This window comes from Perca flavescens, chromosome 16, assembly GCF_004354835.1.
Source record: "Perca flavescens isolate YP-PL-M2 chromosome 16, PFLA_1.0, whole genome shotgun sequence".
Classification (NCBI taxonomy): Eukaryota; Metazoa; Chordata; class Actinopteri; order Perciformes; family Percidae; genus Perca; species Perca flavescens.
This window is the reverse complement of record NC_041346.1, coordinates 1,691,026-1,709,198: the sequence shown is the minus strand read 5'-3', so window position 1 is coordinate 1,709,198 and position 18,173 is coordinate 1,691,026. Positions and strand designations below refer to the sequence as shown.

At 40.5% G+C, this 18,173-nt stretch overlaps 1 protein-coding gene across 3 annotated transcripts in view; it reads left to right on the top strand.

Annotated features, from left to right (window-relative positions):
- The first annotated feature begins 1,461 nt into the window (after positions 1–1,461).
- il6st (interleukin 6 cytokine family signal transduce) overlaps positions 1,462–18,173 on the top strand; it is a 33,913-nt gene continuing 17,201 nt past the window's right edge. The window contains exons 1-6 of one of the 3 annotated variants that reach the window (XM_028601506.1): positions 1,462–1,668; positions 2,345–2,426; positions 4,004–4,309; positions 8,624–8,777; positions 15,144–15,301; positions 16,325–16,479. In XM_028601506.1, the coding sequence (XP_028457307.1) occupies positions 2,357–2,426; positions 4,004–4,309; positions 8,624–8,777; positions 15,144–15,301; positions 16,325–16,479 (843 nt within the window). In that variant the 5' untranslated portion in view covers positions 1,462–1,668; positions 2,345–2,356. Of the gene's footprint in view, positions 1,779–1,836; positions 2,032–2,344; positions 2,427–4,003; positions 4,310–8,623; positions 8,778–15,143; positions 15,302–16,324; positions 16,480–18,173 lie in introns of those variants that run through there. The other 2 variants (XM_028601505.1, XM_028601504.1) reach the window with 2 other exon arrangements.

Here is an 18,173-nt window from a genome sequence, read left to right as displayed (position 1 = left end):
TTTTAGACATGTTACAACCGTCCCTGTACACTGGGACGGTTGTAACAGTGGAGAGACTGTATTAAAATCAATTTTGCAACCTGTACATATTTTATAAAACCACTTAAATACATTGTTTCAGCAGTTGACAGATTGAAGTTTAGAATGTAACAAATTGATTATTCCAGTGTAAATGGTTTTTGATGTGGCCCTAATCCTCTTCCGTACATCATTCTAGCCTATGTTTTGTTGAACGTTTTTTTTTAGAACTTTTTATTTATATTTTTCACAGAACAAACCAAAAAGAACATTATCTGAGACAAGTGATAAAATAACAGGAGTAATACAGAGAAAAATAATAATAATAAATAAAGATATTCTGTATATATATTGCTGCACCTAAAATGAATAATGTTCACATCTCAACAAACATGATACAATAATATACAGCCATATAATGATATAAAATATATAATGTATACAAAAAAAAAAAAAAAAAAAAGGACAGATTTCAATTGTAATGATGCAGTCATTTTTTCCATCATATAGATCTGTTTTAGTCTCCGTTTCCATTCAGTTACAGTTGGTGATTCCACAGACTTCCAATTAGCAGTAATGTTTTTTTTTTGGCAATTAGTAGTAATACATGTAAAATATATCTTTGGTCAGCATTGAAAACATCAACTGATATAACACCCAGCAAGAAAAACCGTACATTTGAGGGAACTTCTCTTTTTACAATTTTCTCCATCTCTTCTTTAATATTTTTCCAATATGCAAGGATTACTGGACAGTCCCAAAATATATGTGTATGGTCACCTGTTTTACCACATTGTCTCCAGCATAAAGCTGCAGAGGGGTCTTTTACAAAATTTGAAATAACCAGAGGAGTATGAAAATAACGTATTTTAATTTTCCAGTCAAACTCCTTCCACTGTTGACTATTAATTCCCTTATGGCACCTATAACAGAGTTTATCCTATAACACATCATCTATTACTGTATTAGCTTCTATTTCCCACGTTTCCTTAATATTGTAAGTGTTTCCAACCATGTCTGTTAACAATCTTTTATAAAGATGAGAAATATGTCTACCAACAGGGAGGCGTTTTTCTGAAATTGTGATAAAATATTGTTCTATGCCATTTGGGATTTTGCCAATTCTTTCTTTTTCCTTATGGTTTGTAATGTAATTTTTTGAACGTTTTTACTGCCTACCATTTGAGAATAAATAGCCTATAAAAAGCACTTCTTGCTTAGTTGGCAGTGGCGCATATTATGCAGCCTATTACTGTCAATAATCTAATTTTGGACATTAAACTCTTTTCAAAACATCAACTGTCTGATTTTGAAAGGTAAAGCGACCACAGTACGAAGCTCCCCGTCCCGGTTACGTGTGGTCCCGTTTTGAGAAGTCAAGGGGTTCCCGAACCTTTATAGGCACGTGCACGTGCTTTGTGAACGAGAGGGGGCGGAGACATACTGGAAAACAACAGTGAGGGACGTGCACGTCCGAGACAGCCACCGGAAACCCCGATTCGTCAGGAATGTTTGACAGACAATTTATCTGACAAATCACCAAAGAACAAAATGTTGCGACATAGGTTTTCTCTAACTACATGACGGAAAGTGGGTGGTCCTACCCTAGAACCAGCGGTGGCACCATTGAGTGGCACGGACGCGACACAGGTGCCAGCTGAAATTCTTGTTTTAGAGATTGTTAGCTAGGTTTTAGCAATACTTAAATATGGTATTAATCTAACAGAGATTACACAGGGACCAGCATTGAAGCCAGTTAGGTAAGTAAAGACCTCTTGCTTTTGAGGCGGAAATAATATGGCGTTATCAGGGATGGCAATGCGTGCTCTCAATGCTAGCTAAATATTGAATACGCAACACTCCGGGCGTTGTTAGCCACACGCTACCACCGTCTTCTTTTTTAACAACGCTACGTTAGCCACTATTGGCTAACACCGTGATACAGTCTTACCTAGCTTTAACCTTAGTATCCTAGCACAAGTTTTAACGTACGGACCGGGGACACATGAGATGGTAAGATGGTCGGATCAGATAAACAACCTGCAACGTTAAACTAATCTCGGCGTCGCCGTCACGCCACTACTTGTAACTAAGACTAACGTTACATTTTATAACAGTTTGTAAGCTGGGTTCAAAATTAACTTTTTTGTCTACCAGCCAAATGGCTAGTGAATGTAAAAATGTTACCAGCCACTCGATAGATTTACGAGCATTTAGCTGGCTAATGGTGCTAATTTTGAAACCTGTTTGTAATTTGCAACGTTAATGTATTAGATAGAACTAACCTTTCCAGTTTTACATTCTGTTGTTCTTTTTATGTTCCTAGTTCGTCGTCATCATGGTGTGTGCCAGAGTGCTCCAGCTGTTGGCGTTAGCTTGCCTTGGCTCTGCTCTACCTGCCAGAGTTGGTCAGTACCCTTTTTACACATTTAACACTTTCACAACGATGTGTGCAGTAAATCTTTCCCACGGTCATTTTTACTTGTCACAGCAGGAAAACACAGGTGGTACTAATAACATGAGTAATGGCTGCATTCCATTTAGATGCTTCAATTAAAGGGGCTCTTGTATTGTACATACTGTATGCAAGCTCGCTGACACAGGACAGAAGCTGCTCCCTGGGCGCTTGATAGCAGCCCACTGCTCCTATTGCTTAGAATGGGTTTAAAGAAGAGGTTACTGCTGGACGACAAGAATAAAATCAAATATCTCTGTCACGTAAACCTGTTACGATCTGTGATTGAGCATACGTCAGTACTCACGCATACAGACGATAATACAGGAAGTCAAATTAACAGTTTCACGTGTGTTAAGTTATGACATGTGGGAATAAAGTCGAGCTAAAGACAATCTACTGTCTCCTCGTAATATATATTATACGAAGATAGCAACACTTCACAATCACAATATTTTTTTGACCAAATACCTCAATGTCGATATTGCGACGATATTGTAGTGTTCACTATATTCCCAAAATATTTACGCAATGAGATTTGTGATAAATAATGATAGGTAATGTGGATATAATGACTAAGTGGGTAAAGGCAAATAATATAACAGTCTGGTAAGTTTAGAAAATGACATCACTTTACACACAGACTTTAAAACCAGGAAAAGGGCAACACTTATGTCACGATATTACGATATGTGACGTGTTTAATGTTTTTTCAATAAAAAAAAAAGCTATTTTGTGTCTCTTTGTCTCTCTGTGGGTTTTTGCATCTCTTTGTAGTCATGTGTGTCTCTTTTTGGTCGTTTTTCATATAATTTTGGACCCTTATCACCATATCTGTGTCTAAAATGTTGGAAAAGCTAGAGTAAATCATATATAAATAACACTCAAAAAGCTTAAAGACAAAACTTCTTAAGACAAACTGTGGACAAACTGCAATTATTAGATTTTAAAAAGTAATTTAGTCACATTCATTTGGCTAACAGGTGCTGCCCAAAACTGCTTGGGTGCTACGCCCAAACCTTATCATGGCTGGGAAAACCCTGAAATCTAAGAGGATATCTAGTCTCATATTGCATTGTTTCCTCTATGTTGATTTGACCATGGCACCATGACATTTCTGCCCCCCACGGTATCCGAAATAGGGCTGCATTGTTGGAGTGCATGTCGGTGAATAGCGCGGACACACAATGATAACTAGCCAGTTGAGATGGTGTGTGTACGTACTTGAGAACTGTAAGTCGTATAACTTCTGTTGTCAGTTCATTTAAGCCTGGTCTTGCAAATTTAAATTAAGTTAACTGGTGATTTCGTTGTTTGGACCTGCCCCCACTGCTAACAAAAAAATCCTAAATGAAACACTGTATCACAATATCAATATAATATCGATATGTTGCCCAGCCCTAGCAGAGGTCAAATTGTGCTATGTTGTGCTGTAATCGGTCGCATATAACAACAAACAAAGTTTACAGTTGTGCCACTAGGTTGAGTTTGATTCTGAAAATTGAAGTTTCTTGTTTTGTTGATCTTCAGAAGCCGACTACTATTTGATGGTAGTCCCGCAGTCTCCAGTGCTAGAGATGGGGACCAACTTCACGGCTACCTGCGTGATCATCAACACGTCGGAAGTTACAGCAGATGACCTTTACTGGACTCTTGCCGGGACAACTGTACCCAAAGAACAGTACACCAAGATCAACGGATCAGCTCTCAATGTCACTGTCCCCATCACCAGTGAAAAGACTGAATGGTTAATGTGTAAATGCAAAAAGAAAAACACCCTCTTTTTCATCCACAACGAAGGCAAATTAATTCATGGGATCGACCTTAAAAAAGGCTGTAAGTGTTTTTTTTTGTTTGCTTTGAACCACGTGCATTTAAATGGGACTTATCATGAACAACTCACTTTTTCAGTGCTTTTGCACACAACCTCTGGGGGCTCACTAGAAGGGTTGCCACGATGAAGAACATTTTCCAACAGTTAATAAACTCGTGACAACACTGGTGTTACGGAGTACACCACAAATGCGCTTACCTGATTAGACATAATAACGTATTGCACATTTTCTAACATCCTCTGTCCACCATGCGGCGTTAGTGATTGGGCTGCACAATATATATATATATATATATATATATATATATATATATATATATATATATATATATATATTTTTTTTTTAGTCCTCGCAATATCAACTGGTGCAATATACACATCACAAAGGCTGCAACATATCGCGAAAGACAAATTTTTTGTAGAAGTGTTGAAATTAATCAAATAATCAATGCATCGAATCGTGGACATGGACGATGCTGCATCGATAATCAGCAGGCTCATAATTGATTATTTCTGTTTACAATTTATTGTAGACCTAACAACATTTCTGTTTACATATTCTGTTATGTTTTGCACATTCAGGAAGTGCCATGTGCTCAGTGCTGTATATTTTTATGTATCCAATTTATTTAGTAGTAGTATTAGAGCACTGCAGAATGTTTTTTGTTTTTGAAGCTTCAAAAGCTATGAAATAAATATCCTACATGGCTTTAATAGAAAAATGTATTTGACGCATCGAGATATCGAATTGAATCGCTGACATAATCGTAATTGAATCGGGAGATCAGTAAAGATTCACACCTAATTTTTTGTTAGTTGAAAGAAATTATCACTATGAAAATGCACTTTAAAATGTCACTTTTTTTAGTGGTGCCTATTTTTTCCTTTTTTTTTTTTTTTATTCAACAAGCAATTTGTTGTATTTTAGCAGAATGCTGAAAGCAGCTGAAATTCAGAAATGAGTACACTTTAATATCTGTTTATTTATCGCAAGTAATTCAAAAACGTTATCGATATCTCATATTTTCCTCATATCGTGCAGCCCTAGCAAGCGACCGTACTGATTGTACGTCATGTTGCTGTACATCATGTGTGGACCACAACATGTTAACTTCCTGTAAATCGGAAGATCTTTGTTGCATAGGGCGGCTTCGTGTTGTTGGCGGCGCTATGACTATGGCTGCACCCCGGGTTCTTTAAAGGCCCTGAACACCCACACAGGTGTTTATAGTTAATGTGGCTGATTGGACCTGGACTGTGTGGGTGTGGTTAGACTGAGTGATTGACATCTTCCTGAGTGTTGTTGCACGTGTTAGGCGGGACAAATGACACCTTTAACAACCCTATTGGTATAAAGAACTTATGACCTAATAAGTTCCCATCAAAGCTCCGGTCCACCTTCAACTTGAACAGAGTCTAATCAGCCAGAATAACCTGTGTGGGTGTTCAGAGGCTTTAAATTGCATCCCGGTTCCTCCACTTGCTTCCCTTCTTCGCGTATTTGACTGTCCCACCAAGGAAGCATAGGAGAGACCTGAGGAAATTGTACAAGGAAAGAGGAAACTAGGAAATGTGTTTTAAGGCAGCTACACACCGGGCCGATAATCTGCCGTCGGACAGTCTGGCTTAGTGACTCAAGTCTGTTCGGTGTGTTCCGTGTCGTCGTCCGTCTGGGGGGGGGCCGTTGCCGTTTGTTTTGGCCGACCTGACATGTTCAGTCGGCGGCAGGGCAGTCGGGACTCACCCGGAAATCGGGAGCGGAATGAGCGTGACTAGAGTCTCTCAAAATCTGATGAATATCTTTTAAACTGACCTTTGTCAATCTGAAATGAAGACAGATTCAGCAACTGCACGGTCTATTTCTCTCTTCAAATGTTTTCAGAAACATGTTTCAGTGAACTATTTTAGTACAATATGAGATCGTATTCTGAACGAGCCGCCATGACAGTCTGGCTTTGAAACTTCCGGAGAAAACGAACCCAATAACTTTCGTCCAATCAGCTGCCGGTTTTCATTTTTTGGGCAACACTACAGATTAGTGCCGCCTGCTGTTATGGAGACGTATTATGTCTAGTCTCTTCTGTGTGTTCTGAGGAACTTTTTGGACCAACTCTGAGAGATTGATCAGTCCGACTGGCTTTTCTGCCGACGGTTGGCCGTCTGGTTGGTGTGTAACCGCCTTTAGAGGGATGAAGCAACTCGTAAATTTGTCGGCTGTATGGTCGGAGTTAGCAACGGTTTTCAGCTGCACTGCTTCTGGGAAGGCAGCTCTTTGTATCCTTGCTCATAGCTCCTCAGAGATCCATCCTCACTCATTGCTCCTCAGCGATCCATCCTCACTCATAGCTCCCCAGAGATCCATCCTCCATCCTCACTCATAGCTCCTCAGCGATCCATCCTCACTCATAGCTCCTCAGAGATCCATCCTCACTCATAGCTCCCCAGAGATCCATCCTCCATCCTCACTCATAGCTCCTCAGCGATCCATCCTCACTCATAGCTCCCCAGAGATCCATCCTCCATCCTCACTTATAGCTCCTCAGCGATCCATCCTCACTCATAGCTCCTCAGAGATCCATCCTCACTCATAGCTCCTCAGCGATCCATCCTCACTCATAGCTCCTCAGAGATCCATCCTCTATCCTCGGGGCAGGAACAAGAGCTTTGAGACGGCCTTAACAAAGGAGGGCCAGAACAACTTCCGGTTCAACCGAGGAGCTATCAAATAAGAGAACATGAGCCTTTAGAGGGATGAAGCAACTCGTAAATTTGTCGGCTGTATGGATGGAGTTAGCAACGGTTTTCAGCTGCACTGCTTCTGGGAAGGCAGCTCTTTGTATCCTTGCTCATAGCTCCTCAGAGATCCATCCTCACTCATAGCTCCTCAGCGATCCATCCTCACTCATAGCTCCTCAGAGATCCATCCTCACTCATAGCTCCTCAGAGATCCATCCTCACTCATGCCTCCCCAGAGATCCATCCTCACTCATAGCTCCTCAGCGATCCATCCTCACTCATAGCTCCCCAGAGATCCATCCTCACTCATAGCTCCTCAGCGATCCATCCTCACTCATAGCTCCTCAGAGATCCATCCTCACTCATAGCTCCCCAGAGATCCATCCTCCATCCTCACTCATAGCTCCTCAGCGAACCATCCTCACTCATAGCTCCTCAGAGATCCATCCTCACTCATAGCTCCTCAGCGATCCATCCTCACTCATAGCTCCCCAGAGATCCATCCTCCATCCTCACTCAAAGCTCCTCAGCGATCCATCCTCACTCATAGCTCCTCAGAGATCCATCCTCTATCCTCGGGGCAGGAACAAGAGCTTTGAGACGGCCTTAACAAAGGAGGGCCAGAACAACTTCCGGTTCAACCGAGGAGCTAGCAAATAAGAGAACATGAGATTCAGTGACTCAATATGGGCAGGTAGATGTCTTCAGGCCTGGACTTGTATCCAGCAATGGAAATTTGGGCAGATTGGATTACTGTAGGGTTACTACACTAAATATTAAATTTAAATAATAATATATCATTAATAAATAACCAGCTTTTCAAAATAACTATTAAAAAAGCGGAGAAGTATAAACATCAGGCTACTTGTATGCTACGGGGAAAGCTCTGCGTGGAGCCTCCGCAGGACCAAGAAAATCTTTGTTTCAAAAGAAGCTGGTGGCAGCAAACAACCACCGCTGGCTAAACTATTTAAAGTGCTATAACTTTTACTCGCATTGCTCCCATTTCCTCCGTGACACGCTCTCTTCCACTTCACCTGACAACTCTTCTCCAAAACAGCGCTGACTCAAGCACGTAGTATGTGTGAAATAAAAACAGGACACGTAATTTCACTGTGTGTAGTGTTAACTACGCTAACTAACCATGTTTTGTGAACCGCGTGTAGTGATAAAAAAACAAAACAAACCGACAACAGCTGTGTCTCAAAGACCGGGCAACAGCCGGGACGTTGAGAATCTGCGCGCGGGAGGTGATGGATAGTTCCCGTCACTGCGTCATGTATTCCCTTCATTGAAACGAGAGAAGAAAGCCTCACTGATGTGAAGAACAGGACAGAGATGCATATATAAATGCTCTCTGCCTGCCATATGCCATAACGCTCCAGTAAGTCCACTCACCCCGTCTATTTGTTGATAAACTCCGATTTTTAGTGAGTTGCCGAGCATTCTAAGCCCCTCAAATGTCTGATTGCCCAGCAGAAAAATGATATCCACAAAAACAATAAGGTTCTTCACACTTTCAGTGCTCTTCGTGCTTGGGCCCTAATAAGATCTGTGTGTGTTGTTTGTCTCAATGTCAGATGTTCCGGAGAAGCCTGAGAATCTGTCCTGTGTGGCAGTTCAGCAGAAACAGTACATCTCTACAAATTTCAGCTGTGAGTGGCAAACAGTAGGACGTCAGACTGCTACAGTCCCTACATCATATATTCTGTATACTGCAGTCCTCCCAGGGAGGTGAGTGTACACCTCCATGTTTTTGCATCACAGCATCGTCTGTTTGAAAGTTTTATCATCAGAAAATTCTGAAATTTTTTTGTTTTGGTACATTCCAGCATGTTGATATCAAGTCAAGCTGCTAAAGTACTTGAAATAATGTTTTGTTAATGTCAAGGTGTTTTACTGCTAGTTTCGAGGACTTGATGAGTTCATTTGTCATGGCTTATCATTTGTAGTTTCTGACTTTGAATGTGTACATTTCTGTGCAGCCCCTTTCAGACACACCCTTCACTCTGTAAACTGCTGCGCAATTCTACATGTAAGAAGCCCCTGAGGCACACATAAAGCCACACTTTATGGGGCATTGGAACTATCCTAAATGAACCGTCGTCCATATAGACCAGGGGTGTCAAACTCAGTTTCCCAGAGGGCCACACCGGAGAATTAGAATCACATCAAGAGCCGGACATGTAGATTATTGACATGCTTTTATTTAAGAGAAAAAGTCAAATATTTTGACTTTATTATTGCATGTCTCATGTACTGTCGTCTTCTCACTTACATTTTGGGCGTAAAAAAGACCCAAAAAAGGTCGACATAAAAATTCCTCAGCCAGCGACAAAAAAAAAGTTTAAAAAAGCATCAAAATTGTCTGAAAAAGTGACAAAAACATCAGAAAGCGCCAAAAACTTCCATGAAAGTGGCAAAACATTGAGTAAAGCGTCAAAAACGTTAAAACAAAGAGCCTAAAGCATTGAAAAAAAAGCATAAACGGCCTGAAAAAGCACCAAAATCTTAAAGCGACAAAAATTAAGTGGGCCTAAATGTATTGTGAACCTAAATTGAAATGCAGGCCGGATCAAAATCTGCAAGGGGTTGGATTTGGCCCCCGGGCCTTGAGTTTGACACATGTGATATAGACTAAAGCCAAAGCAATCAGACTAGAAAAGGCATTGTTACATTTCCGTAACACTTTCCTAGTGGATTCAAATTGTAGTTAGTATATGTATATATCAGCGATATATAAGTAGTGCTTATTCAATTAGTTGTTTGGTCTATATTCAATTAGTTGTTTGGTCTATATTCAATTAGTTGTTTGGTCTATAAAATGCCAGAAAAGCCAGAGATGACATCCTCAAATGTCTTGTTTTGTCCACAACTCATAGGTATTCAGTTTACTGTAACGTATTCACATTTTTAGTTTTTTTTGTAAAAAATTACTCCAACTTTTTCAACAGACTAATCAATGATAAAAATAGTTGGCGATTAATTTAATAGTTGACAACTAATCAATTAATCTTTGCAGTTTAATATATAATAAAAGTATATCTGACTTTGTCTTAGGGCTGGGCGATATGGACCAAAAGTCATATCCCGATATATTTTGGCTGAATATCGATATACGATATATATCCCGATATTTTTTTCCGCAAAGTGAGAGCAAATGTTCAGTCAAAGCCAAAATCAAATATGACATGTCACAAGTAGTTTCATAGAGACAGTTGCAAAATCAAATAAATAATAAACTGGTTTCTTCACCTGGTTCATGATTAAATGCTCAGCTGTTCAAATAACAATAAAATGTAAACCTAAATACTGTATAACAGGAGTACCTTTTTTGAAATCAAAGCTCCATATTTGTGATTCGTTCCAAAGGTCAATTAAGCTTTTGATATTAATATAATCTACTTTGTTCAAAATGTAATGCCTCATGCCTGTAAGCCTAGGTTTATAGTCCCATTCTTCCACTTGATACTGCTTCCACTTAAGTAAACTAAAAGATGAACTATCGACTACAAAACAAAGAAACTAATTAATGTGTTAATACAAAGAATATTTATTATGATCGGTTCACAGATCTGAGTCCAAACGGAAACTTCACCCTTCTGAACTAAGAGTTTCTGCTTCAGGTGAAGTTTAAAACAGACTGAAATGTCCAGGCTCATTCCTCCACTATTTATTTCTGTATGTATTTATGCGTTACATGTAATTTTAACGGGCACTGAGCTCCAGATCCTGCAGCTGCAGGCGGTCTCTGCTGCCCCGCTGTAGCTTCTCCGTCCGCCTGCCGCCCGGCAAACTTAGTGGAACTTTCCGCCGATATCGACATACAGGTCGTCCTGGACTACGTGTAAGATCCTACCGATCACCACTCTGTCTTTGGCTGGTCCGATCTGGATCAGCGGGGACCCAGCGCAGCAGCGAGGCAAAGCTGTGTTTTTCCGGGGGAAGGCGCTGCGGCCGGCCACGGAGCTCTCAGCCTCCCGCTGCCGCCGGAGCTCAGGTTGCTGGTCGAAGGCGGCATACATAATCATAAAACACATTGTCACCTGTTAAATGTTATTCATTGCTGTTTGTTCTTTTCATTTCCTCTATCGAACATAATTAAGCAGTACAAAAGTCCGGCATCTTTAGCGTTGATCTGAATGCTTCGGACCCCTGTTCCAAGATGGCGGCGGTTTTGACGTATGTTTAGAACCTCAAGGCGACATCTGTGTATATATCTATGGGAGCAAGGATCACATTTGAACTATATCGATATATGCGATATGGTCTAATTCCATATCTCATTTAAAAATATATCGATATATTTTTAATATCGATATATCGCCCAGCCCTACTTTGTCTACAACTGGTAACATCATGTGATCTGTACCTGGACATCTTATCTGGCTCAGGAAAAACACACACCTTAATACAGGTGTAAAAACATTCTGATTGAATCAGCCAGACCAGCATCTGCCAATCAGAGCACATGTGGAGGTGGTTTACAAGAAAAACTTCATTCAGCAGTTTTAAAAAGTAACATAACCCAGATTGTTATTCCTGCTTGCCCTGCCAGCCAGTGGCTGAATTGGACCAAAAAAGCTGTTGCATGACATGATCAACGCATGTGTCTTGGATATATTTATATTCATTCACACATACATCTTGTAAGGGTGACCCCGACTAATCGAAGATTCAATCTAAGGAGACTGATTCGACTGTTGAATTGTCGCAGTGTCTGAAAATGTGGTAATGAAACAAAGGAACATTCCGTTCAGGCTATATAGGGGTGCTGAATGTGTTTTTTGCTTGGTTTTTACCAATAAATAATTATTTATATATATATATATATATATATATATATATATATATATATATAATATATAAAACACAGATTATAAGTAAGAAGTAACTCGACTTTCTTCGGTTGCAAAATTATCTTTTTTTGTGCTCATATTATGAAAAAAACACTTTATGGTTTTTGGGGTGTTCTTTTGTGTCTCTGGTGCTTCCACACACATACAAACTTTGAAAAAAATCCATCCACGCTGTTTTGAGTGAGATACGGTTTGTGAATGTGTCCTGCCTTCAGTCTCCGGGTGAGCTGTGACGTCACAGTCCGAAATGAGCTGGCTAACCACAACCGTTAGCTCGTAGCGTTAGCATGCTACGTCGTTCTCAATAGCAAAGCACTGCTACAACACACACAAGTTCACCATAATCTACAAAAGAACTACTTACATGTTCAGACCTGCCAACCTGTACGCAGTTTGCGTAGAAGATACGCATTTTGACATCAAAATACGGTGATACGATTTATCACTTTAAACTACGCGAAAATCAGGTGACTGCTTTGAGTTCACTCGTTGACGTGCAGTAGCATGGCAGTAGCCGTCTGGTCTCACTCTTGATGTAAAAGAAGAAGAGTTCGACCAATCACAGCTTCGGGTTCCTTCCTCTAATGTCAAGCGGGGATATCGGCTACTGATAGTAAAACGAAAGCATCCGATGCAAGTGTTATTCAGTGGTGTTATTCCTCCCTCATTCCCGTTTAGTTTGGTTGGTTTCGCCCCCCCATATATGTATGGGTTTCCCCAAGGGAGGACGGTGCTTGCAAAGGTAAACTGATTTGATGTAGAAAGGTGAAATGAATTAATGTATGTACCCTACCGGTCAACTTTGGAGAAATCTGATTTAAAGACTTGCATTTATAAAGTCTTGGATTTCGTTACAAAGGTCTTATATTGTTTTGCCTTTCCTAGGATTAAGTTCATACCGTAACAAAATTAACTGTTACTAATGTAGGCTAATTAAAAACTGACCGGAGCCTATCGCTGGACGCACCGGACCGAGACACAAATTGAACACGCCTTTCTGACCGGTACCGGGGGGTTAGCGGTTAAACTGAGCGGAGGATGTGCGGAATGTGTCGGTGTCTGTCGGACCTTGGCTGGCCGCTCGGCGCTAACAGGCTAACGGCTTATTAGCTAGCCAAACACCGAGCGGTAACATCTGCAAAGATTGGCTCTGTGAGCGCATCAATCTGCTCGGTGTGCTTAACAAACAGAGCGAGCAGCCGCCGGACTCTTGACATCTGTTGATCCGTGCAGGACTTCACTGTGAGGACACGATGTGACCGGCAGGTAACGTTAAAGGTTATCTGCTACTGTAGCAGAGCTGCAAGGAAACGCTGAACTGAGCTGTGTGTTTTCAGTGTTAAACACTGCTGCAGTTGTTCATGCACGACTGTTGTTGGTGATTTCCAGAGGTGGAAGACTTACTCAGATCATGTATTGCAGTAAAAGTAGAAAAAACAGTGTTGTAGAGTTACAAATTACTTGTCAGTTACAAGTCCTGCATTCAACATCTTCCCTATGTAATAGTACAAAAGTATTATCAAAATATACTTAAAGTACCAAAAGTAAAAGGGCTCATTATGCAATTTAATATATTTAATTTGATTGGATTATATTATGATCCAATTAATTGTATTAAATATGACCGATAATTTAAATAAAATGTTTTATTTAATTCAAGTAGCCTACTTGAACATAATTATTTTCTAGGGTTTAAAATGTATACTCATTTGACATTTAATGGCACATTTATTCAGCGTGCGTGCCGCTGTGTTCATGAACCAGAACTTCGACAATAAATCCGTAAGTTGCTACTCAAAAAAGTTTCTCAAGGTTGGCAGGTCTGCATGTGCGCCCTCTTTTAGAAGTCTCCCAGCTAATCCTGCCTTGTAACTGACCAAAGTTGGAGAAACAGCCTTTCTTTTACTGCCTCTAGAGTTAGCTAGCTGACATGATCTACATCTGAGCTACTGCGAATGTGCGAGTGCAATCAAAGATAGTACAGAAGATGAAAAGAGGTCTCACTCTGTAGCTAAAACAGAGACCAGGTGAAAAGAGGATCTGCAGCAGTGAGAGAGAGCTGTGCAGTACAACAAAAATATGGTGTTTTTTGAAAATTAAACCTAGCTTCCCGATACATCCAGTCACTGTTCCATTATTAATGTGACTATTATCGCCACTGTTCATCACACCCCCAACCGGCCCGTCAGACACCGCCTACCAAGAGCCTGGGTCTGTCCCAGGTTTCTTCCCAAGAGGGAGTTTTTCCTCGCCACTGTCGCACTGCTTGCTCTTGAGGGAATTACTGGAATTGTTGGAATTGTTGGGGCTTTGTAAATTATAGAGTGTGGTCTAGACCTACTCTATCTGTAAAGTGTCTCGAGATAACTCTTGTTATGATTTGATACTATAAATAAAATTGAATTGAATTAAACCTATTCTGGTACAACCTTAAAATACAGCTATGAACCTGAAAATGAGCATAAGCACTTTAAAGATAATTTTTGGGGGCATTTCCCTTTATTGTATAGTGACAGTGGTTAGACATGAAAGGGGGAGAGAGATGTGGGATGACACGCAGCAAAGGGCAGCAGGTCAGATTCAAACCTGTGCCGCTGCAGGACTCTGCCTACATGGGGCGAACGCTCTTACTGGGTGAGCTAGAGGCTGCCCCAGATTATCTTTTAAATTGACGAACATATTTGTAATCCATGGCTCAATTCAAACGGGATCAAAAAATAATTATCTCTCCATTGACTCGTTGATATTTTTTCCGAATGAAGGTCCCATGAGGTCCACCGGAAGGGGAGGGACTTTGCCTCTCTATGACAATACTCCACACCCAGCTACAAAAAGGGACGTGATGAGTCATAAATCATCAAACTGTGACGATAGTTGTCAGTACAGTCACAGAGACAAAGTGTCATTCAACTACAATCCCTGCTGCAGCCAGTGAGAGAAGTGACACGCCTCCTTTCTTTGGTATTAGTTTAAGCCATCACTGTTGCTCTTCATCAACGTACAGATGAAGATTCCATGTCTGAGAGGGGCTCGTGTTTTTGTGATAGTCATACCTTTTCCTAGGTCAAATCATTGGTTTAAAGGTCATTCTTATAGCATATAGTGGAAGGGTTGTAAAGTTGGAATATATATATAAAAAAAAGTGAAATTGTTTTTGAATTTAAAGAGTTTCCATTTGTATCGTTGTGTAGGCCTTGTTGTTAATGTTCCCCTAAAGAGTATTATAATCTTTTGTCAACAGCGGGCAGCCCTATAAAGAGCCAACACAAAAAAACAATACCCAAGTGAAGTTAGGGGACACTTTCCCCCATTATATGACGCTGGAGGTCTGGGTGGAAGCACACAATAAACTGGGAAAAATAGAATCTGAGCATCTGAAAGAAGATTCCGGATGGTTTGGTAAGTTAAATGTTGTAATGTTATATGATAAAGCTTTGCACAGTAATGCAGTTTAAGAAAAAGATTATATTTGGGTTAAGGTAATACCCCGATTTCTCAAACACCATGTAACATGTAAAATCCGAGTTCTCATAACCCGGTTAACAGAGCTAGAGAACTCCTTCAGTAACCGGGGGATTCCTGCATGTTTACACCTTAAACGGAGTATGGTTGGGTTAAGTGTCCAACTGCCCCTCCCCAATCGTCGTCGTAGTAGTCGTAGTCATTGCTATGATACTATAAAACAAATGTATCAGCGGTCCATCTGTTTTACTCCCCGCCGAGGCAGCGGCGGACATCGGGAGATGGCTAAACAGATTGTCCATCTCCAGGGCTGTCAACGCCGTGTCTCGGCAAAAATGTGGAGGGACCGAGCAGCCCCCGCTGTTAACGTTAGTCAGCTAACGCTAGCGAAGTTAGCTTGCTAATTCCACCCAACACTGGTTACAGATATAATGAGCTGACGTAAGTTGTCAGTAGTCTGGCGAGAGCACTGTGCTTTCCAAAGCTGTGACAAGAGTGTGTTAATGAAACATTAAGTTAACATTTTACTAATTGAGATGCCGGTCAGTGTAATTTTGACAAAGGTCAACCGGAAAAAGCCAGTTGTGTGTCGGCAGAGCGCCACCTACTGTACTGGAGGCAGAGTTACTATGTCATTCTTCCCATTCATTCTCATGTATATGGGGAGAACTGGCAGAACCCGGTTATTCAAATTCCCCGGTTACTGCTGTGCATGGAAACGCACTCGGTGTTGCCATCTTTATGTCTGCTATAGCCTGGTCTAAAACATGTACTCACCTTAGTCACAATGCTGGCTCGGCTGAAATGTGACAGAGGCCAGTGTAGCTGTTTTCCCTTCTCTAAAATCTAGTGTGCACCAGGTGTGTGAAGGTATGGTCGCATTACGTTTTCCATCAATGGCATGATGTTCGGTAAACACCATCTCGCATAGTCTTGACCACTTGTTGTCTTTTGTTGCAGTGAAAACCGACCCTCCTTCGGACGTCAAAGTCTTTTCAGAGAACAGTTTTCCCACTTCCCTTCTGATAAACTGGACTCATCTTATTCCTACAATACGTCTGAAATTAACCTATCGAATAAGATACCGCCAGAATGGGACTCAAAATTGGACTGATGTAAGTATGTTTTTCTCATTCTACCACTCACAGTAATTTATCATAGTGTGTTTCTTTGATTTATTTGAAGAAAAAAAAACATAACCCTGCACAGCAGTGATTACCTAGGCAGACACAGTAAACCACACAGGATAAAAACAAAGTCTTAATTCTTTTTAACATCGTGGTCCTCTAGTAAAAACTTATCACACTATTACAATATCATACAGCACAACAAGTGCAGACAATACAATTAACATGTATTACAGTGGGGTAGCTATGTCAACATGCTCTTTGCCTTATTGGTCGTAAAACAAAAAGAATAGAATTGAAAATGCTACATGGTACTTAGTAACTGTTTCTTTAAAGCCACTTTAAACATGCTCAGTGAAACAGATTATTGCGCTGCTCCACTGTATACAAATGTGTTTTTGCCCGTTAGACTATTGATTAGGAAAGGGAATCAAAAAAAAAAAAAAAAATCTGTCAAGCTACCTCTTATAAGTAGGGTTGGGTATCAGTTTTTTTTTTCTTTTCTTCAATACTGGTGCTAAAGTGATGATTTAAAATCATCGCCGGTGTCTGAACCGACACTTACTTAAAAGAAAAAGAATTGCACAAAACCACAGTCTGTGGCGTTAATTTAAAATGTAATAACAACTGGGTTTTATCAGCTATGTGTAAGTTCAAACTTAGACTAGTTTGAACGTAAGTTCTGATTTAGGTCAGAGTTTACGCGCTACAAACATTTTAACAGTTGCACCATCTGAAATAGTTCTAACGTAGGCATAAGTTACAAATTAAATCTTACACCTAGCCCTTAGTAGGTGTAAAGTTCTCCGTAAAACAGCGGTTGTCATGGTGCATCGTTTTGACAGGTGGCATAATTTAGGATCACACCCCTTCAGGTATCTATTATGATTTTGATAGATACTTTCCACGAGTGGAGATACAGAGGACTTCTGACCATTACTGACCTGCAGGCAGCAGATTTGGGTTAACGTTAGGTTTTACCTATTTATAACAGTTTGCCAGTGTAGGCGATCATTGTGTTTGTTCTAACGTTTAATCTTCCCAACAATAACAGGGTAACGTTCCCTTATATTACTCCATGTTGTAGTCAACGTTTTACCACTCGATGTCTCTAATGCTATTTTGCACTAACGTTAGCTGTAGGTTAAGGTTGTATATAGTCAATCCTAATGCTTTGTCCTAGTTTAGGTACATTTCTGTCATTCTTTTGGTGATCATCATTACAAAGGTTAGCTGTTTTTAGCCGTTAGCCTCTTCGCTATTGTGGAAGAAACTGTTCAAAGACAATTGGCACAAGATAATATCATAATGATAATAAACACTGTGCCAAGAATAGCGCCTTTCACTGATTGGCCACGGGAAGTGAAAGATAATTTTCCGTGACAATATTCTGGTTAGTGTGGACTTTATGCCAGTGTAACTAAGATTAACTTTATGTCGCTGTGGTGCAACCCAACGTCAACACAACTCTAGTATCAAACTACCTTGTTTCAACCTATCGTTTTGTGTGGACTTTAAACCCTAACTTAAGAGAGAACTTACACAGCTGGGGCAACAGCCTGCTGTTCTATTTCTGCAGGAGTAGCTGCTCAGGGTGCATTCGCGGCCTCCAGGGACCTGTATTATTAGCACCAGTAGCCACAGGTGTCCCCACATCAACCAGGACTGAAATCTTTATCTTC